We start from the raw sequence: 22,229 nt of genomic DNA, 5'->3' as shown, positions 1-22,229 counted from the left end.
ATAAGAATTGAATCATGAGACAGATCATGTTTTTTTTAGCAGTATGGTTTGGTATTTTAATACCAAGAAGAATACTATGTAAAAAATAAGACATGAAACCAAAATTGTAACTCAAAGAATGTTGTAGTTGAGGAGTTGAAAAATAAAATCATTTCTTCAACCAGAGCCGTACAGAACAAAAAAAATTCTTGAAAAAATTGGATTGAAATACAAACTAGAATGCTAAATCTTTTTCTTTTTTTGCTGTATCCACAAACTTGGACAACCAGGAAGTGCATGACACTGACATTTACACCTTGAATCCAAAGATGTCGTGTGCAACACACTTCTGGTTGACCTTACCTAGCAAAAGCATAGCAACTGTCGGCAGAAAGGTCCCAAAATGGTGGTGTTCATAAGAAAAACTCCACCTTTAAGTATAGGCACAATGCACTTTTTTCTAATACTAAGAAGCAATATATTCGTACATAAAATTGGAATGTTGCCTTAGCAACAACTTGTATACAAATCATTTTACTACAGGCATACACTTACAAGTACCTTGAGTTGTTTTGGAATATACTTTTTTAATATTAAGAACGATGTGTATTCTTCATACTATGGTTTTGATTTTCTTCAAAACATCTGAAATGCAAACTTGTTTTAAACGTGAATCTGTAATGAAAAAGCAAGGCTTGCAAGAGTCGGTAACAAAACTGTCTATGTAAAATGGACATTCAAAAGAGATGACTTATTACAAGCCAAAGCTGAAGCAGGAAAAGAGAGTAAAACAAGTTGAAGATAGAAAAGCTACACTGGTATGTTTGTTTTAGAAGCACCTTTTAGCCCCCACTATGCTAGACTTTTCATTTGTCAAGTGACTCAGGGTTCAGACACTTCTTTGTGGATTTTATACAGACAGCATGATGACATCATGTGACTTCTAAATTACACGGCTAGCAACATGTACCATTAAAGTAAGCAATATGGTGGTGCCTGTGGTGCCATGTAAAATAGTTGCCCCCATAAAACAAAATAGCACCATGATAACATCACGTTAATGATAAAAATAGTCTTATACAATAAAATAAACTAAAGTGTTGCACAGCAATTGCAAGTGATTGTACAGTTTAGTTTACAACAACTGAAGGATTACTATTTAAACATCATCAAATTTAATTCTACAAATTGTTTCAGAATGTTAAGCAGTGCCATCAAGCTGTAACCTATGTCATTTTCAGAAATATTTTTCTTTGCAATATTATACTGCTAAAGCTCTTTTTTTCTTGTGAGCTTTCATTCAGAATGGTTAGTGTAGTGTTTAATGACCTGCAGTAAACATCATGAACTGAATAGTCTTTTTTTTCTTTTTTCCACTTTGTTTTTTTTTTTTTTTCAGAAAGTGTATTTTACACATTTTTTTAAATCACTAGGGGGCTTTGCCCCCTGCTCGCTTCGCTCGCCAACCCCTGTGTTTGGTTAATCGGATATACAATTCACAACATTTTAACATAATGCAATATACTGTATTTTAAGACATGATGAATAAGTGACTATTTAGTCCAAGGTATGTATTTAAAAAATTTTTTTTCTTTGGAATTGTTTCAATTTCATTATTTGCACTTTTACTTTAAAGCTTCATTAAAACAATATTTTTTGGAGACACATTGTGACAACGCAACTTATAACTGCCCGTGAGTGAATATTGTTTCTGTTTCTGTAATAAATAATCCGAGTTTTTCTAATGTTTGTCCCTGTGATTTATTGATTGTCATAGCAAAAGCTACTCTCACGGTAAACTGTAAATATTTTAATACGAATGGCATATCACAATCTGCTTTGGTGTGTAATGTTATTCGCGAAATATATACATTACTTTTCTTTTTGCCTGTTAAAATTTGCATCGCTTCTCCGTGATCATCAATATACACCCGACCAAATTGTGTATTCTTTGAAATTTAACTTATCGTTGCTTAAACTGTTCCGGCACCACAGATTCTCATAGCGTATGGTCCATTATTGTGTAAATCCACGTTTTGTGCATTGATTGATGCGAATGTGAAAAGACTTTGTTGTCTACTCTTTTTTTCTGACCTCGATTTGTCCTGCTATTTTTTCAATTACACCTGGTTCTGATGATTAATCACCTTTTGTTTACGGTAATCTTTTCTTTGATACAGTAGCGACTGACATGATAAAGTGTCACAAAATTTTTACTTGAACAATCTCTGACTTCCTAGCCCCAAACACAACTTTCTAGCACCCTCTCCAACACCTTCCCCTTACCGCATCAATCAATACCCCGCCATCAGTCTTCCGTGCTGTAGTCTATCCTCCCTCAATTGGACCTAACAGTCACTTAAAACCTAAAAGCCCTCAACCTGGCTGGTACGCTACAATACTTTCTAATTTTACTGCTTTCATATTCTGTACCTTTCTCTGCATGTGTATCGCACCATCGTTTGTTTGAGCCTTTCAATTTCCACTGCCTTCATAATCTCTTATCTGCCTTTTTTTCTCTCCAACGCTTTTGGGTCTCTATTCTCCGTATTGGCCTTATATGCTTTATATGTGCTGAGAACACATGATGTATGTGTACTACGTGCTTTTACACCACTGAGTTTTTTTGATGGGTGTGCTCTTATATAATATCTTTTGTAAGTAGGGCATGTCTTGCAAGAATCTCATGTTCCACATCCCAGTGAGATGGCCCTGGGACAATGTATTGGCACCAAGTCTCATGTTTACGGTCCCCGTGAGACGCACCATGGCAAGTCTCTTGTCGTCTCGCGGGTCTTTTAAATGTCTTCCCGAGAAGATCACATATTGTAGCTTTGCTTTTGCTTTCCAGGTTTTTTTTAATAATAGAGAAACATATTTGTGTAGTAGTATTGTCTTGTGTACAGATTGTACATTGTGGCGGGCGAACAGGTCCCATGCCTGACAGGGATGCCCCTTCAACTTTATATTCCGGGGGAGCAGCCATGGGCTCCTCAGTACCTCCCCTGGGAAGCCTGATGTCAGCCTCCCTGGCTGACGATGGTGTCTCAGTTTCCCGTAGGGTTCCATGGAAGATGGTGTTCTCCACATCCCTGTGGGGATCTGGGATGGCCGACATGGGGTGCTGCATGGATCCCAGAGCTAGCCTGGAGCTCTTCCTGGTGGGCTATAAAAAGGACCGGCAACCACCACTCAGGTCCAGAATCGGGAGGAAGAGGACGAGGTTGCCTGGGAGGAGTGGTGGTGCCAGAAGAAGGGCTGTGATTTGTGTTGTGCTTAGTACTTGGGACTGTGTTGTGGCTGGGGGGTTCACAGGGAAGATGTGCCCTCCAGCTGAAGAAAGAAATAAAGTCTTTGTGTTTTTACACTTGCCACTGTGTAAGTCTGTGCCGGGTCAGACGCTATATGGCGTCTAATTCACAACATTTTAACATAATGCAATATACTGTATTTTAAGACATAATGAATAAGTGACTATTTAGTCCAAGATATGTATTTAGTATTTTATTTATTTATTTAATTTTAATTATTTAGTTTTGTTAAACTACTGAAGAGTGAAGGTTTATAGTCTCTAGGAATTAATTTTTTTGGAGTTTTTCTTTTCTGGTGTGTGTTGTAATCTGGCTTTAGCCATTGTAATATAATTAATTTATGTACCTCATTATTACTTTAGGGTAATAATTAAGCTACAGTGTGTATTTTGTTTAAGGATGCTTGTGTGTTTTTCAGTTATTTTTATTATTTTGGCCTGACCGATAATATTGGGGCGGTGATATATCAGCTGATATTATCTTTACACCACGTTATCTTTATCAGTGTAATCTTCTCCGATACTCCACCAAATATGATGCTGAAATTTTTAAAAGCAATGCACATTTATTATGTTAGTTTCCTATTATAAACTGCTGCACTTTGAAACCCCACTCCACAATGACAACAGCGAGAAATGAGCCTTAACAATGAATGTGCTAAAGAATTCTAGGAACTTTAAAATGCTAAAACTCCACTGGCATTCATTTGTCCATCAGACTTGAAATATGGCAATTTTTTACAGAAGATGCATCGAATAATTTGTTTACACACAGTTACATTTGAACTCTACTTAATTTTCTGTATTCCATCATTGTCTTTACAGCTTTTCAAAATGGCCACTTCACAGCAATTGCTCGATAGACTATGTGGCAAGTTAGCATTTGATAATGTGTGTCTGTTTTCATATCAAAGTATCAAGCAGGTTGTTATCCTGTTTGATTTCAGAAATCTCCAGTCTTATCAGCTTTCGAAAGAGTGGAGGCTTAGATTTCTAAGACATACAGACTTGCCTCCATGGTTATTGTCGATTCAACAGTCGATTCAACAATATCAAGTGTTGGGCAGGTCTGTATCAAATAAGATAACGAAAACCCACAGTAAGTCAGCTCTTGAAAGAGGCCTCACATGTTAGTTTGGAGTAAGTCAATTCCTTTTTATGTAGAAAAGCCTTCCCAAGATGCCTTGCAGCATGTGATTTTAGTTTAAGAAGTTAAACTAAGGGTAATTTTGTGTGCATTTCAAACAACTCTTCATATGTTACACCTTACAACACAGAGATGCTTTACTTTTAGATATATGTAATGTATATATCTTAATACATAATTCGCCTGCCTCCTCACTCACTCATTCACTCACTCACAAGTCCGTCCAAAGCCGAATGTGCAGTCGCCTTCTGTGCACGTCTGAAGCCGAATGCGCAGTCGCCTTCTGCACAGCTGCCCGAAAAACCTTACGAGACCGACATCCAACCCCAACATCGCGGCAGGCGGCGGATTTACGGCCGCAAAAATTTAAAGAGAAAGGCGACTTCGATTAAAGCTCTAGAGGCCTGAAAGGCAATTTCGACTACAGCTCAAGGCCTAATTACACATTCTGATTCAATTACACATTCATTCAATACACTTATATCAGGTTTGTGGTGCTTATACTTATTACTATTCCATATTGTACTGGAACATTCATCATTCAATATTATACTATAGCCCTGGAAAATTCATCAACTAACAGTACAAGCCTGTACAGTAATGAGTAAAGTAGATTACAATCATTACAAAACAACTTCTTCGTTACTTATCATTTGTTCTTCATACACTGCTGACACAAACTCGTGCCCGTTTCATCTTACGTTGTCGACACGAGCTCTTTGTCTAGTATATATATACTATATATATATATATATATATATATATATGGTTGAAATAGTTTACTGTCAAATAAATGCAAAGAGTACGTGACACGTGTTTCGCCCTCATTCTGGGCTCATCAGGCGTACACACTCCACTGCACTCCCTCTCGGGAATCGAACCTCGGACGTCAGTGCCAGAGGCGATGCCCCTAACGTTGCGCCACGGCGTGTGGTTCGTTTATTTGACAGCATGTAGATCGGGGTAATTACATTCACGGCATTCGAAGTCTGTGTCACAATCTGATTGTATGGGTGGTTACCTACCAGGTAACGCTTGTGGTTGTCCAGCAATCTGCTAACATCCGCCACGGTGCCCTCAGTTTGTGAGGAGCAGATCATAGAATGGTTGAAATAGTTTACTATTTGACAACGAACCACACGCCGTGGCGCAACATTAGGGGCATCGCCTCTGGTGCTGACGTCCGAGGTTCGATTCCCGAGAGGGAGTGCAGTGGAGTGTGTACGCCTGATGAGCCCAGAATGAGGGCGAAACACGTGTCGCATACTGTTTGCATTTATTTGACAGTAAACTATTTCAACCATTCTATGATCTGCTCCTCACAAACTGAGGGCACCGTGGCGGATGTTAGCAGATTGCTGGCCAACCACAAGCGTTACCTGGTAGGTAACCACCCATACAATCAGATTGTGACACAGACTTCGAATGGCGTGAATATATATATATATATATATATATATATATATATATATATATATATATATATATATATATATATATATATATATATTATGTATTCATTCCTGGCCCTGTAAAAGCTGTCATGAAACTGGTTATATTACTTACCAGCTGCCTATCTAGAGGTTTAGTAAAGTTCATTCAGGTTGACGGCTGCTACTGGATTAAAAAGGATTTTATTTCCACACATGACCTCTGCTGTTTCGCTTTTCGAAATATGTTGATGCATTGCTGTATCATTACCATTGTGATCCATTTTATCTGTAGTTTTTACTCACATTTTGCTCACATCTGCCTCATCAACTTGCAGTCACACATGAGTGCAGTATCATCAGTACTATCCATAACTGTACAAAATAAAGCATCTGTACATTTTTAGAACTTTGGTATCGACTTGGTACCAAAGCATCAGTTTTGATGATATCTCTTATAGCAGATTCTGTTACATTTTTAAAATAAAGCACAGGGCTTCTTATGCATTTCATGCTTTTCTGTTGCCTTATTTGTATTCTTTGATGACATTTTTCATATTTATTTTAAAATTTTCTTAAAATCATATGTATAGTTGATAAACAAGGGCAAAGTCAGAGGAAGGATGATAATATATGTATTTCAAGCTAATGCCACAAAAACTACGGTATCTCTTTCTTCATTTTGATTTACAGGATTCCAGTCAAATAGAATTGCTGAAAGAATTAATGGATCTGCAAAAGGATATGGTAGTAATGTTGCTTTCCATGCTTGAAGGTGAGATTGAAGTGATTCGTCCTTATATATATTTTGGAACAATTATTAAAATTATGTTTACATTTAATCAGTGACATTCCTTCTTACAATTTTAAGTTAGTCTTATTATTTATATAGAGTTTTACAATTTTTGTAGTATTTGATTCATTCCTCTTCAAGTGCAAATCTGAGAAGCAATATATCCATAACAAATATTGTAGATGCATTACTGTCTTACATCCTGAGTGGCCCGGTACCTGGCTGAGCAATCGTTTAAAAAATTTTCACTGCATCATACAGGTGAATTCTGCCACACTCCAACACAAACAGTACCTCTTTTACAAGCGACAGGTGTCAACTTCACACTCCTAGTAATCAATCTGTTACAGTTGACTTTTAATCTTATATGAAATCATACATGTGGTGTATCATAATTTGTCAAAAAAATATTTGTAAAAAATCATAGTAATTATTCTGTATAAGGAATACCCAAGTGCTATGCATCAATCAAAATACCCTGATGAATAGATTTCAACCGACGCGACGAACCATCCAACCTACCGAGCAAATGCAAGCTACAGGCTGAAAACAGGAAACAGAGTTACACCATTCTTCTCATTTTTCATATGCTTTCGCATATTACTTCACAAAAAACATAAGTGAAACATCAATTCTTACAGTAGATTCTCCCGATCAAACTATGTCTAAGCACATTATTGTACGATGCATCAATCATGAGATATCCTCCAAATAAAAGGAGGCGTGGGCCACCTTTGGCATATAGCACCTCAAATTTCTGGTTCATTAGCTTGGACTCATACTCACAAACTTTATACCACTGGATGGCAGCGACTGGCACTATGGGTAAAATAAAATCTTCATATATTATCACAACTTCACAAAAAAGCACTTAACAGTTTAAGTATCATGTGTTGTTTTTGTTTCCATGTTTAAATGCAAATCAGTGGACTTTGTGAATGACAGAGGAAGCAAAAGAGAATGATTCAAGCATGCAGCAGTGGTATAATGGAATCCATCAGTAATACTGTATGTATAACAAAATCCTCTGCTTAATTGTTTGTCCACTTTCTACTACAGCTTTATCATATCCCATATGAAGGCCAGCAACATTCATAGCAAAAGAGAGCCACATATGGAATACTGTATTTTATTTTAAAAATCAGCTATGGAATATAAAGAAAATAATATATATTCTTTCCTTCCCAGTAGCTGACAGTTGTCTGATGCATTCTTTAAATCCTTAAATATTTTCCTTTCCTTTACTGTAGGTGCTTTTTTCTACTTTTTCATATTTTTATGTGACATTGGCCACAATATTTTTACATAGCACTCTTCACTGAACAGAGATGTAGAGTGCTGTGACAAACTCTAAAGAGAAATTAACTTATACAAAACAAGAGTAAAATTGTACAATAGTTGGAGCTGCAGTTTAACAACTCCATAAACCTAATGTTCAATTCTTATCTCAGTTTGCACATTTCAGGTTGTCCACATTGTTTTATTATGGTATGCTGGTTTCTTCTGACATCCCAAAGATTCTCTTGACAGCTTAATAGTATTCTTATGAGTTAACATAAGCAGGTTGTTTTTAAATATAGTCTCTGCAGTCCCAAAATGATTAGCATACACTCCACAACAAACATATATTGGGTATCTACCTTAAAATATCTGTGATCATCTTGATTAGTTCCTTATTATCTGGACACTCAAAAAGCTAATTACATTTCAGATAAGTACATTGGTCTTCTAAATTTATTTTTTTTACTATATCAGTGGTTCTCAAACTGTGGGGCGGGCCCCCCTGGGGGGGCATGAAGTAAAAAAAAGGGGAGTGCGAAGATGTGAAAAAAAGAAAACAAGAATCGAAAATATGTAAAATACATTTATTGAAAGCAAAACAAATTAACTTAAACTACATTCTGATACTAGAAAAATAAATATAGAGTTAGATAAATGTCGATAAAAGTTAAGTAGGTATAATAAAATATGCATCTATGATATATCATTAATTTAAAAAGAACAAATTGGTATTAGTGGGCTCCTTTCAAAAAAAAACGTTAGGGGGGCTCGATTAAAACTGTTATGAAAACTTGGGTCGCAAATACTTAAAGGTTGAGAAACACTGTATTATGTTAACCTGTTCAAGTATTAGTTTTAGTAATTATATTACAAATTGAATATTGCATACAACAATTGGAAAAAGTGATTATACTCATCTGTGTAAATTGCTTATAATTGAGAAAGGTGAACTACTTGCATTTCCATTCTCTCTCTCTTGTTAGGAATGGTAACCTATTTAACAGAGCATGATGGTATAACTTGTGAATGGAAGAAAAAAAAACAAAAACAGATTTAGAATGTATTTTTGAACACCAGCATCACTGGGCACACAGGTTTTGAAATATAAATTACTCTTACTTTCCATTTGCCCTCTAATAATTCAGTGAGGTGGATGCAAACATCTTGGATGCTCACCTATACAATAGGAGCATTCTTTCAAGACTCTGATATATTTAACATATTTTATAGAACATGTCATTGCTCTGCTTATTATAAAACATTTGAAAATGCATAATTAAATACAAGATCATTTCAATTAGCAATTAATAGGAATAGTGTTGTTAGGAGTGTATTGCAATAATCTAGTCAATTTAAACCAAAACAATTGAAAAGGAGTTAATTTTTCTGCATCTTGAGATATTGTTCGAGGTTAACTTTTGATATATCTCTCGAATAAAAGAACATAGTCTTATGAAGAGTACTGTATGTGACTTGAAGTTAAAGTGCAAATCCATCATAATGCCTTTACTACAGACTTTATTTGTAAGATTAGATGATCAAGCTAATTTCTAAAACCCTCACTATTTATTGCTGCAAATTACTAAAATGTCTGTTTTTTCTTTCATAATAATATACAAAACCTGGATCATTTAGCTGCGGTAGTGTAAAGTAGTCTTAGTGCCTTTTTTAGTTTGGTTTTAGTTACTTGGATCTAAGCTAGGTCAATGAAGCTGAGAACTAAATACTAGAATCCCTGAAGCCTATGAATAAAGTCGTAATCCCGGGCCACCTTAAATTCCTTCACACCTCTTCATTAGCGTTTTTTGTTTTGCAAATGTGTCGATCAGCACAAGCAGCAAGCAGCCTGCTATTCCATACCCCCCATCGCTGCAGCTCAACTCGGACAAATAGCACCCAGCTCAAGTCTGTTTATCTGAGTGTGAGGTGGCTGGAGTTTTATATGGTAAATAATATATCGTTACTTGGAATACATGCATTTCATGTGTGCTCCATGTCTACAATGATCTATGTGTAGGATGACAGGGAATGCAAGAAATGCAAGAAATGTTGAACACATACCTAAAACAGAAACTTTTTTTCATGTTATAGTACTAATGACAAAAGTTTGACATAAAGTGTATAATGTGTGAAAACTGAAGTCCAAATATCAAATAAACACTTTCACAAAAGGTACAAGGTACAAGTATAAAAAAACAAGCTTGCTTTTATTCAAACCAGTTGTGATTGTTGATAATGGACTGATTCTGATGCTTGGTCCACAACAAGTTTCACACCTTTACTGCTTATTTTGAGGACTGTATCATTAAAAAGTTTTTTTTAATTAATATAAATGTAAATAATATGTTTGTTGTTTTGTATTTTAGGAAATGTTGTTAACGGGACCATTGGCAAACAGATGGTTGACATGCTGGTAGAATCTTCCAACAATGTAGAAATGATTCTCAAGTTTTTTGACATGTTTCTTAAATTGAAAGATTTGACATCCTCTGATGCTTTTAAAGAGTATGATCCTGATGGTAAAGGAGTTATATCAAAAAGAGACTTTCATAAGGCTATGGAAAGCCATAAGCACTATACACAGTCAGAAACAGAGTTTCTGTTGTCTTGTGCTGAACCTGATGAAAATGAACTACTAGATTATGAGGAATTTGTTAAGAGGTTCCATGAACCTGCAAAAGACATTGGCTTTAATGTGGCTGTCTTATTGACTAATCTTTCTGAACATATGCCCCATGATTCTCGGCTTCAGACTTTTCTGGAATTGGCAGACAGTGTCCTTAAATATTTTCAACCTTTCCTGGGTCGTATTGAAATCATGGGCAGCGCAAAACGTATTGAGCGAGTCTATTTTGAAATCAGTGAATCCAGTCGGACACAGTGGGAGAAACCTCAGGTGAAGGAGTCAAAGAGGCAGTTTATATTTGATGTTGTGAATGAAGGAGGAGAAAAAGAAAAGATGGAGCTCTTTGTGAACTTTTGCGAAGATACAATTTTTGAAATGCAATTAGCGGCACAGATATCAGAATCAGATACAGGAGAGAGATCTGTGAATAAGGAGGACAATGAAAAAAACAAACCTGAAGAAGATAATCCTGAAAACGGATTCTTCTCTATTACCACCATCAGATCAGCACTTTTAGCATTAAGGTACAATTTGATGGTGCTTATGAAGGTGCTTTCTATGAAAAGCCTTAAAAAGCAGATGAAGAAGATTAAGAAGATGACTGTGAAAGACATGATCATGGCTTTAGTTTCTTTCTACTGGAGCATTTTATTGGGGCTTTTTCATTTCACATTTAGTGTATCACGTGGCTTCTTTCGCATTATGTATAGTACATTCCTTGGAGGAAGTTTGGTAGAAGGAGCCAAAAAAATTAAAGTGGCTGATCTTTTAGCAAACATGCCCGATCCCACCCAAGATGAGGTTCGTGGAGAAGGTGAAGAAGGTGAGAGGAAGCAGTCTGAACCATCATTGCCTTCTGAAGATCTGGCCGATTTAGCTGTTGCTTCTGATGATGGTGACCTTCTGTCAGACATTTTTGGATTAGATTTAAGGCGGGAAGGAGGACAGTATAAACTAATCCCACATAATCCTAATGCTAGTCTGAGTGATTTAATTACTGCACCCTCTACTCCTGTTTTGGTAACCTCACCTGAGCTGCGAAGACGAAATCAGGTAAATTACATCTGTAAATGGGAACATTATTTTTTGCATGTAACTAAGAATGCTGTCCATAATGTATATTTGGGGTAACCTTTGCAATTACTTCAGTATCTGGTTATACTAATATTTTACATAAAAGATACATGAATGCTGTCAATAGGCACAGTGTTGGTAATGGTGTGATTTCTCTTTGGAGACTTTGAAAAGAAAATAGTCTAGGTAATAATGATTAGTGTAACAGCCATTCAGCAGAGGGCTTGTATATTTTATTTCAGTACCCACTAGGGAAGTTGTACGAGACAAGATAACATATTAACAACAAATAACTCCCAGCTGTAAAATAAATGCAAAGTAGATCAATGAAAATTATGAATTTTGAATAATTGATTCAGTTCCCTGTTTTATGCAAATGAGACTGCAGATTGAGGAAAACTGTCATTTTTTTATTTTCCCGCCACAGCATAATAGACGACTGCCAGTAGACTACAGTCCAGTTTGCTTGAATGTTTCTTACAGTTTTGTCTTTCCCTGTAAGAATAATAGACATAGTTAATTAATCATAACATTCATTTATACAACTATTTTTGATGTTACGAGCTTTGAGTAGAAAAGCCAATATTTTTCTGTCATATACTGTACATTGTTGCATTTTTTTTCAGGTACCAGGTGACAATACTTTTCAATCATTTCCAACACATGTACCTGCCTAACTGAAAGCAGAAATATCTCACATTCACTTCTCATGTGTGAAAAAAAACAGTTGCCATCTATTTATATACCTAAAAAGACATCTGATGAACGCATACATACATCCTTGCCCAAGCAAGCTTTCACTTGCACCTGTAACATCAAACAGCATGAGAGTAGCCAACTACCAAATATCCCTTAACACTTATTTTGGAACATCCATTTATTTAATTCAGGTTAGTGGTTGTCAAACTATACTCTTCAAAACTATTAGCTCTGCTCTGGAGACAATTCTTCAGAATGTGTGCTTAATTCCTCACCTCAGCTCCCTTAAATTTCTAAATATGTTTTGTATTTTTTCAGAATTCAATTATATTTAGAATCTTAGATTTTACTATACTGATCAGTTTGGCTCTTTATTCTGCATTGTAATTGTGTTTACTATGTGTAGTGACTTGTGAAAGAATATATTGCTAATGGCTCCATATAAGGTAATAAATAATTGATTGTCAATGTCATGCTTATTTCACTTTCAAAATACTATATACTTAAGCAAGACTTAAACCTAAAGACAGTTGATTACTTTGATCAGCCCTAGGAAATTAAAGTGTTTAATGACCCTGGCTTAAAAAAGTTACCTCTTCTTAAAGAGAATGAAAGTTCTTTAGCAATTTTGAATTACACGCTTTTGTGAGTCATCTATAGGGCAGGGATGGAATTAAAAGTAGAGCTGAGTATATAACATAATAAGTCTGGATTATTCAAAATCACAAATTTTTGTAGTTGTATACTTTGTTCGCACATATACTGATGTACGGAATAGATTGGTACTATTGTACCTTTTGAAATTTTACTGTATCTACCTATATTATATCTACCTTCAGAAACTTTTACCCAGATTGTTCTATGAGTGACCAAACGTCTTAGCAAGCTGTGAATTCAATATCCCTGTGGAGGAAATTTATAGATCTCTTTTGATATAATGTACCTTTTTTCCAGCATGATTCTTACCGGATGTTAGTTAATTTTATAAAATCAGCTGGTTTTGCTCATTCATATGGCTTGTTTACTTTTTTAATGTAGCTGAAATAGGCAGAAAACACAAGTCTCAGGTCATATCAGGTTAGGGAGCATGCACTGGTACAGTGCATTAATGTACCCACATCATGACAAAACAGCTCAGGACCCAGGCTGGCAAGCCCTCAGGCAGACATGTGATCCAATCCCACTTCCCAGAAATGATCATCTATTTGCCGCAGCCAGGTGTTACATGGGCGTCTCCTTAGCCTGGTCCAGCTGCTCGGGTCCTCCACATGGACATAGTACCGCAACTGATGCTCCCTCACAATGCAGGTAATGTGCCTCATTTGTGACTCCATGAGCAACCACTCATTCAACACAAAGTCAAACCAGCTGTCCCCATGAATTCTCCCAAGAGACACAGTACCGAAGGAGTCCAGTCTTCGTCTCAGGTCACTGGATAGTGTCCATGTCTTGCAACCATATAGCAAATCAGGAAGCACCAGGACTCTAAACGACTTGGACCTTTGTACTATTGCAACGGTATTAAGAGCGCCACACACCCCTTTCCAGCAACCTCATGGCCCCCCTTTCCCTACAATTCGGCTTCTGACTTCATAGGAAGAGTCACCAGAGACATGAATGTCACTGCCGAGGTAAGTAAATCTGCCCAACACCCAGTCCATGCAAGCATTGAACAGAGTAGGGGCAAGAACACACCCCTGACGAACCCTAGAATCAACTTGGAAAAATGCAGAGGTTCTGCCTCCACACTACACAGCACTCACAGTACCAGTGTACAGGCCGGCCATGATATCCAATAACAACAGGGGAATCCCGCAAAGTCCCACAGGGCAGCTCGATCAATTGAGTCGAATACTGTACAAAAATCAACAAAGCCTGCAAAGAAACTCTACCGATATTTGTATTTGTGCTCCATGAGAACCTTCAGTGCCAGTCAATAGTAGACTCCTTAGGAGTAAAACCAGACTCACTGGTAGGTGAGCAAGAGCTCATGCATCATGATTCGGATATGAGTAATGCTTCAATTCCTCTGCATGCAAGATGTAGGTCACTGCACCATAGATGAGGTGTCACTTGCTCACGGATTCCTCTAAGAAACGCTTCCTTATCTGCCCTCAGAGCCCTCACAGCCATCCCTCTCAGTTCCCAGTACAGACCGGAGTTGCCATCAGGCTGTGACTCCTCTCGACCATATCCAGGGTGTCCTGCGAGATGAAACACCCCCTTCTGGGAACACCAGCAACATCAACACAACTTTCAGCAACCTTCAGAGTCTTGTCATTCTCCTAGTATGTGGTAGCCTACTGGACCTGTGCTGGATCTTGAGAGTAGCAACAACAAGTCTGTGGTCAGAATTCACAAACTGGGTACTTCTGTTGACCCTGCAGTTCTGTAGGAGCTTCAAGCATCTGTACACAAGGATGGATCAATATCTTTCACCACACCACCAGTATTGGAGTACCAAGTCCAACGATGTGGCTCACAATGCTGGAACCAGGTTCCAGTGATCTGCACCCCCTGACCTTTTGAAAAGTCATGGAACATGGAGCCACTTTCACCACTGTTGCCTGACCCATAGGGACTGACACAATCCTCATAGCCAGCCCTGTCAGTGCCAGTGGTCGCACTGAAGTTCCCATGCCCAGTGGTGTGTCATCTCATGGGCACCCATCAACCACCATGCATGCATGGGTGCACTGAGACAACAGACAAGGCACCCATAGAGTGCATTAATCTCAGTCTCATGATATGCTTGTTGAAAGGAGTGACATCAGACTCAGACAGAAGGAGCCAATCTGCCACAGCAACAGTTATTCCTTGAGTATGACAGCCACCAGAGCGACCAAACCAATAAAAGGTATACCCGCCTACAGAGATCTAGCCAGTCCCAGGTTTACGCACCTCAAAAGATGCCTCCTCTGAAATGCAAAGTTTACAAAGCTCCTCTGACAGCAGAGGAAAATGATCATCATGCAGTAGAAACAAGATGTTCCACACGCCTACCTGGATGGGCTGCATCAAATTGGGACCCAAGTACTGCCATGCAGCGGGTGACACCTCAGTACCACACCAGTTCCGTTCCCCAACAGGCCTAACCCCATTAGCTTTCTGACGGTTTTTACTCTTCTGGGATGAGGCTCCCGAGGGCTTTCACCCATCCCCTTCATAAAGCAAGCAACCTATAAAACAAAACTCAGAAGTAGATTATGGGTTTAGGTATGTTTTTTTTTTGTAATTGGATCACCTGTGACATGAAAAGTACCAACTAACTTCTTGGGTTCTTTTCATAATGGGGAATAGGAAGAACTGTAAAGCCAGCTATGAAATTGGTATCTGTAAAATCTTTCCTTTCTGACTGTTTTTATTTTATCCTACATATTCAACTCTTGGGGCCTCTGTCAGCAGACTGCTTTCTGATTGGGACCGTCTTTTATTTTCACTCCTTTACTTCAACTGCTTTACTATAAATAGAGGACTTCACAAAGCATCCTTCATGCCCTTAAGGGACTGCAGCTAGACAACAAATGATTAGTCCAGCACTTAGCAATGCTACTAATCAATAATCAGTGAGAGACATTCGGATTAAGATTTTGCATAAAAATGATATTTATTTTCATAATAACAATTAGAAGCAAATATAAACAATATAAAGAATTATACAACCTGGTGGGTCACTGCAGTCTTCATATATTCCCAGATGACATATCTCAGATGGGCTAGTTCCTTAGTTATTGATTATGTATTGTTAGTCAAAAAATGAAAAGAAAGATTTTCTTGCTGGAAAAAGAGCTCCTTGGAAAGTGTCAAGCAGCTAAGCAGAGAGCAAGTTCTATTTAAATATTTGTGGTTTCCCTCGATCTGTCAGAAAGGCAACGAAACACCAACTGAACTAACACTAAACTAAAACAACACTGAAAAAATTACCTGTTAACTGGACTAAAAACTGAACTCTTATCTGAAAAAGTTTTAATGGAAGGCAACCACTTTTCCCCTTTCTCACCAAAATTAAGTGTACACACCTGGTTTTCTGTCCACAAGCAAAGCGGCTAAAGTTTTTACAATTTCACAACACACAGGAAAGTTATTGCACAAGCTCAGAGCTGATTGCTGTGGGAATCAAAACCTACAATGAATGTATCTCTGATGGACATAACGAATGATGTTCAGATGCCAGTACAATTCCGGGGGTGGCTCTGTGGAGTGGAAGTGTAGCTGGAAACGTTCAGCTGACGTGTACTGAAAAATAAGGAAATAACAGAATGGTGGAAAGGAGAAAGAATAATTCAAGCAATAAAAATCCAGTGAGATAAGATGTTGAAGAGTAAAGTTGTCGATGAGGAAATACAGCAAACACATAAGCAGCCAGATGAAGGAGCAAGAAATCCAGCAACCAAGTATCTCCACAGGTGACCCAAAAACAAGATTGTAAAAAAGTGAGCTAGTTTGTCGTCAAGGAACGATAACACAATAGCAATAAACAAATAAACAAAAATAAGATAAAAATAAAAGTACTGGCAAGCAACGGCAGCCATTCGCACCAGCGCTCACTTCTGTTCATTTGCATCAAATGTTAACAATATTCATTTCTTTTTAACAACCTGTTTAACAAGTGCAACATGCTATAGATAGATAGATAGATAGATAGATAGATAGATAGATAGATAGATAGATAGATAGATAGATAGATAGATAGATAGATAGATAGATAGATAGATAGATAGATAGATAGATAGATACTTTATTAATTAGATACTTTATAGAGATTGCCCATTAAATACAGAGAATTATTTTTATATCTATATATATAAGCTAGTAACTAGTTAATTTTGAATAGTGACTATGCTGTTTGGAAACAGGTAAGGATTACATCACATAAGCTTACTTGCATTTTCTGTTAAATTAAATGAAGTTATAATTACAGTGTTGTTTATCGTGTCACCGGAGAGTAGGAAAGTGTTGCATGCTGGTCAGGCATGCAACAACTGTGAAGTTTGCTTTACTTTGTATGTACTAATACTACTACTACTACTACTACTACTACTACTACTACTACTGTATAGATCACATTTAGGAAAAAGATGAAACACATTCAGGAAACTGCAATTTCTTCTAAACAAATATATTAGTGGCTAGCTGAACAGAGGAGACAAATGCTGTAGGTGGTGCAGGGGCCTCACAAAAGTATGTACACTTTTAGAAATTGATATTACTTTGTTCTAGGTCCATTTAGATTATCTGATTTCCCAAATGACCACTGTTCGTGATATTTGAAATACACTTTGATTGAACAAAAAAAAGTACCCTGTAACAATGTGCTGCTGCACTCTCCCATTTGCTGCAAAGTTGTTATTAATATTAATATCATCTGTGTAGCTTAAACTTAGCTAGCTCTTCTACATCTCTTAGACTGTACTGGGTGCTGCTGATGTGAGAGTGTGCTGGCAGAGTACTTTTATTATGTGTGTATAGAGTGTATTAGCCAAATTCATGTTTGTGGCAGACATGAATTTAACAGACAATTACACAATTACTAAAAAGAAGCACCTAACAATCTATATGTACTGTATCATCAACATACAGATTTTCAGTTGTTTAGAATAAGTTAAGTGTTATCTTGAAAATGGCCACTATTTTCAAACTGTCTTTCAATTATTTATGAATGTGCTCTATAAAAAATGTTAATTAGCTTCAGTTTTAAATTTTATATAGTTCAGCTGTATGCAGAGACAAAAAAGAATGACCATGAGCACAATATTGTAAAAGTAAAAAAAAGTCTTAAATAGTTAATCATATTGATTAACATTGTGTCTTTTGACAACAAATAGTAACTATTAAAACAAACTTTAACAAACCTAAACAAATAGCAGATGTATTTCTGTAAAAGAAATTCTAGGGAGTAACTTTATTTAAATAATCAGTCCATGTCTTTATAGGGGGAATCAAGCAAAGAAGATGAGAGAGAAGAGAAAGAAGAAAATAAGTCAGAACCTGAAAAAGCAGAGTATGTATAGTTCTGAGTATAATTGTAACCCCCTTGCACCACCCTTCCTTTAATCAGCGTGCAAGGCCCTGAGTTCTTTATTATGGTGTTGCCACCTCCATTATTGGCATGTACAATATATGTCACCTTCAGCCTTTGAACACATAACCAAATCACAGTTTACTTCCAATTTAAATAAAAAAAAAACTTTCTCTATTCTTAAATGCAAAATGAATTACAGGTTTCCAAACTTGGCATTTTACAAATATATATACAACACATAATAAAACACAAACACTAAATTATTTCCAGCTATATATATCATCTGTCCAATACTACTGGTGAGCTCACCCTTATTAATTACCACAGTCAGTGAAGTTTGCTCACTATGTTGGGTTCCCCAAACCGAAGCTCGGGTGCGTGGTGGCCAAACAAACAAACCAGAACTGGCCCCTTCACTTGAGGATTTAACTCAAGCCACTTGAAACAAACAAAAAAAACCCACTTTGACCTTGTTTGAATGTACTCTCTTTTCTCCTCGGGTACCTCCTTTGGACCTGTCGTCTCACTCGGTCTTGAACAACCTCCTCACACACGGTTTGCCAGTGCTGAACTCGTGTCCTGCTGTCTTTCTCTTCTTCAGGTCACCAAATCACTCCATCCACAACGTGTCAGGCCCTCTCCTTTCTCGACTCTCTTTGCATCCTGCAGTGGCACACTTACTTGTCCTTTTCATTGGCTAGACACCCTCTTTTTGATGGCGTACTTTTACAGTGTTCCCTTCTTGCTTTCTCCCCTCTGAACTATCTGTCGCTTTGGTGTTTTGCTAGACTGTTCTTTCTCACTGGTTGCGGAGTTTCAATACTCTGTATATTTCACGTTCCCTTTAGCGTTCTTCTATCGCTTCTTTCTGTCTAATCAGTTTAGCGTATTGCTAAATGTTTCTCTTCTCCCGTCTTCTCCTTTTATGTTTTAGCTGTTTGCTATAATAATTTCATCTTTCTTTACCCGTTTCGTTTTGGCGTTCTGCCTCAAACTGTCCTTTTTTTTTCCTCCTTGCTCTCCCTACTTTCCTCCAATCCTGTCTCACAATTATCTTACATTGACTGTCGATAGGCCAATCAGAGGACGCTTACAAATCCAGCCTAACCTTACACAACCCCAGTAACTTGTACCCCATTTCAGTCAATAAACTTTATCAGTACAAACTTGCATTCTGATATTCTTTTTTTACATTCAGATTCCATAATATTTGTACAGTACACATTTAACCATCAAAATGGAGGTTTGTCACTCAACAAGTAAACTTAAAAACTTTTAAATTCAAATACAGTATTTCCTAAATTCAAATGGTATTTATGGGACCACACACTATAAAACAAAATGCAAAGTATGTATTAAACACAAACTAAAATGCATGTCTCTGTTATAGTGTCCCACTTTTTTTATTTAATGGGCTAATAATGTGAAATACTGGTGTATATTAGTGAGCATCATTTTTGTTAAAATGGTGTATATTAGTATATATACCAATCTGCCACAACATTAAACCCACTGAGAGGTGAAGTGGAAAACTTTGATTGTCTCATTACAATGGCACCTGTCAAGGAGTGAGATATATTAGGCAGCAGGTGAACAGCCAGTTCTTGAAAGCAGGGTGATGGAAGCAGGAAAAATTGGCAAGCAAAAGGATTTGAGCAGCTTTGCCAAGAACCAAATTGTATTTGGCTAGACAACTGGGTCAGAGCAGCTCCAAAATGGCAGGTCTTGTGTTGTGTTCCTGGTATGCAGTGGTTAGAACCTATCAGAAATGGTCCAAAGAAGGTAAACTGGGGAACCCGTGACAGGGGTCATAGGTACCTCAGGCTTGTGCACATAGGGAGCGAAGGCTATCCTGTCTGGTGCAGTTCCACATAAAAGCTACTATAGCACAAACTGCTGAAAAAGTTAATGCTGGCCCTGAGCGAAGGTGTCTGAATACAGTGCATTGCAGCTTGCTGCGTATGCAGCTATGTAGCTGCACACTACTCAGAATACCAATGCTGACCCCTGTCCAGCACTATAAGCACCTACAATGAGCATGTGAGTGTCACAACTGGACCATGTGGCAATAGAACAAGGTGGCCTGGTCTGATGAATCATGCATTCTTTAAGATAATGTGGATGGCCAGGTGCATGTACTGTACATTGTTTACCTTGGGAAGAGATGGCAGCAGGATGCAGTATGGGAAGAAGGCAAGCTAGCAGAGGCAGTGTGATACTCTGAGCAATTTTCTGCTGCGAAACCTTGGGTCCTGGCATTCACCTGCAGTTACTTTGACATGTTCCACCTACCTAAAGACAGTTGCAGACCAACCTTCATGGCAATGGTATTCTCTGATGGCAGTGACCTCTTCCTGGCATTTTATAATCAAAGTCAGGGGGCAGATGGCCCAACCAAAAAATAAAAGCCTAAAGACTTACCAAATATGTCCACTTTAAAGCGGTAAAAGTTTTGCTATAATGTTCTCAATGCAAGTTTGTGACAAAAAATGGATCGCATATTCCTGGCATTATTTTTCTTGGTAATGATACATTGCCTATTTGCTTGTGTGATAGCATGTGAGGAGTACTCACATAAACACTGAAGTAACACGATACCAAGCACGTGGCAGATACAGTTTAGTGTGATTTTTGTCGTTCGAGAGGAAATCACACACCTGGGAATGTAAGATTGGAGGAAAAAAGATGAGCACTGATCTAGAACTCGTCCAGTCTTCTTTGAAAATGGTTGAAAATTATAATATTGGTGTTTTATTTGAAAATGACACGGATAAGCTATTTTACAAGAGATATTCAGTAAGTTTTTAGTCTTTTGTTTTCCAGTCGCGCCCTGTGACCCATGATCTCCATTATAAAATGCCAGAACAGGCTTATATATTTTTTACATTTTTTGAAAATGCTTTACTTTAGGACACAATTCCACATGGCAAATACATATATACCATGTTTGTGAAGAAATAATTTTGACTTGAAAAATACCAAAGTTATCCTTTAATTATTTATTCCATGTATCTTTGTGCTCCAGTAGTTTGCTCGTCACAGCTAAGGCTAAATGTTACATTTCATTTTTCATAAATATTATTTATTACAAGATCTTATTGAAAATGAAAAAGGTCTGGCACAATTTATCTTAATTTCAACATTTATTTAATGAAAAATCTGAAATTTCAGTTAATTAGTTTTTAATTTTTAAGATCCACTGTAAATGTGATAAGTCTCAAAAGTTGTTTTTATGGGACGCTCAATGTCTCTTTAATATATTATTAGGACGCAGCTGAAGATCTGATTATATTCACTGCAAAAATATTCAATAATTCAGAGAGTCTTACTTTTTCAGGATGCTATACTTTGATCCCAAAACCTTTAAAGGTTGCTGGGTTTTGTTCTGACCATTAAAGCACTGGTAACACCTTTGCTACTTTACTTTATTCATATAACATTAGTTGGATTAAACTTTAAACTTGTACATCTAAAATTCAAATCATCCTGCCCACATCTATATTTGGTCTTAGTTATTACTCCATTTTGGTAGTTTATTTCCATTGATGCACATTATAGAAATAATTAAAGGCAATTCTGACAACTTTCACATATTTGATCTTTAGTTTATTGTGCATAAATTCAATATAAATGTGTTATCAGGTTTTTTTTTAATGCTTACATTTTCATTGCAAGTGTATTTTAAATTTGATATTTTTGGCCTTTTGAATATTTCAGGGGGGAAGATGGAGAAAAAAGAGAAAAGCCAAAAGTAGAGAAACCCAGTCAGAAGGTTAGAAAGCGTCATTCACAGAAGTCAGATGAACCAGAAATTCAAGAATCAGCATTTTTGAAGAAGATCATTGCATACCAGCGAAAATTGCTTGTA

The 22,229-nt window shown here is 37.1% G+C and overlaps 1 protein-coding gene across 3 annotated transcripts in view; it reads left to right on the top strand.

Annotated features, from left to right (window-relative positions):
- ryr2a (ryanodine receptor 2a (cardiac)) overlaps nt 1-22,229 on the top strand; it is a 657,734-nt gene that overhangs the window by 567,034 nt on the left and 68,471 nt on the right. For all 3 annotated transcript variants that reach the window (XM_051919561.1, XM_051919560.1, XM_051919559.1), the window contains 4 exons: nt 6,560-6,641; nt 10,307-11,619; nt 18,273-18,340; nt 22,079-22,226. In XM_051919561.1, coding sequence (XP_051775521.1) covers nt 6,560-6,641; nt 10,307-11,619; nt 18,273-18,340; nt 22,079-22,226 — 1,611 coding nt within the window. The remainder of the gene's footprint in view (nt 1-6,559; nt 6,642-10,306; nt 11,620-18,272; nt 18,341-22,078; nt 22,227-22,229) is intronic.

The sequence above is a fragment of the Erpetoichthys calabaricus genome, chromosome 15, assembly GCF_900747795.2.
Source record: "Erpetoichthys calabaricus chromosome 15, fErpCal1.3, whole genome shotgun sequence".
Lineage (NCBI taxonomy): Eukaryota > Metazoa > Chordata > Cladistia > Polypteriformes > Polypteridae > Erpetoichthys > Erpetoichthys calabaricus.
This window is presented reverse-complemented; position numbering and strand designations above follow the sequence as displayed.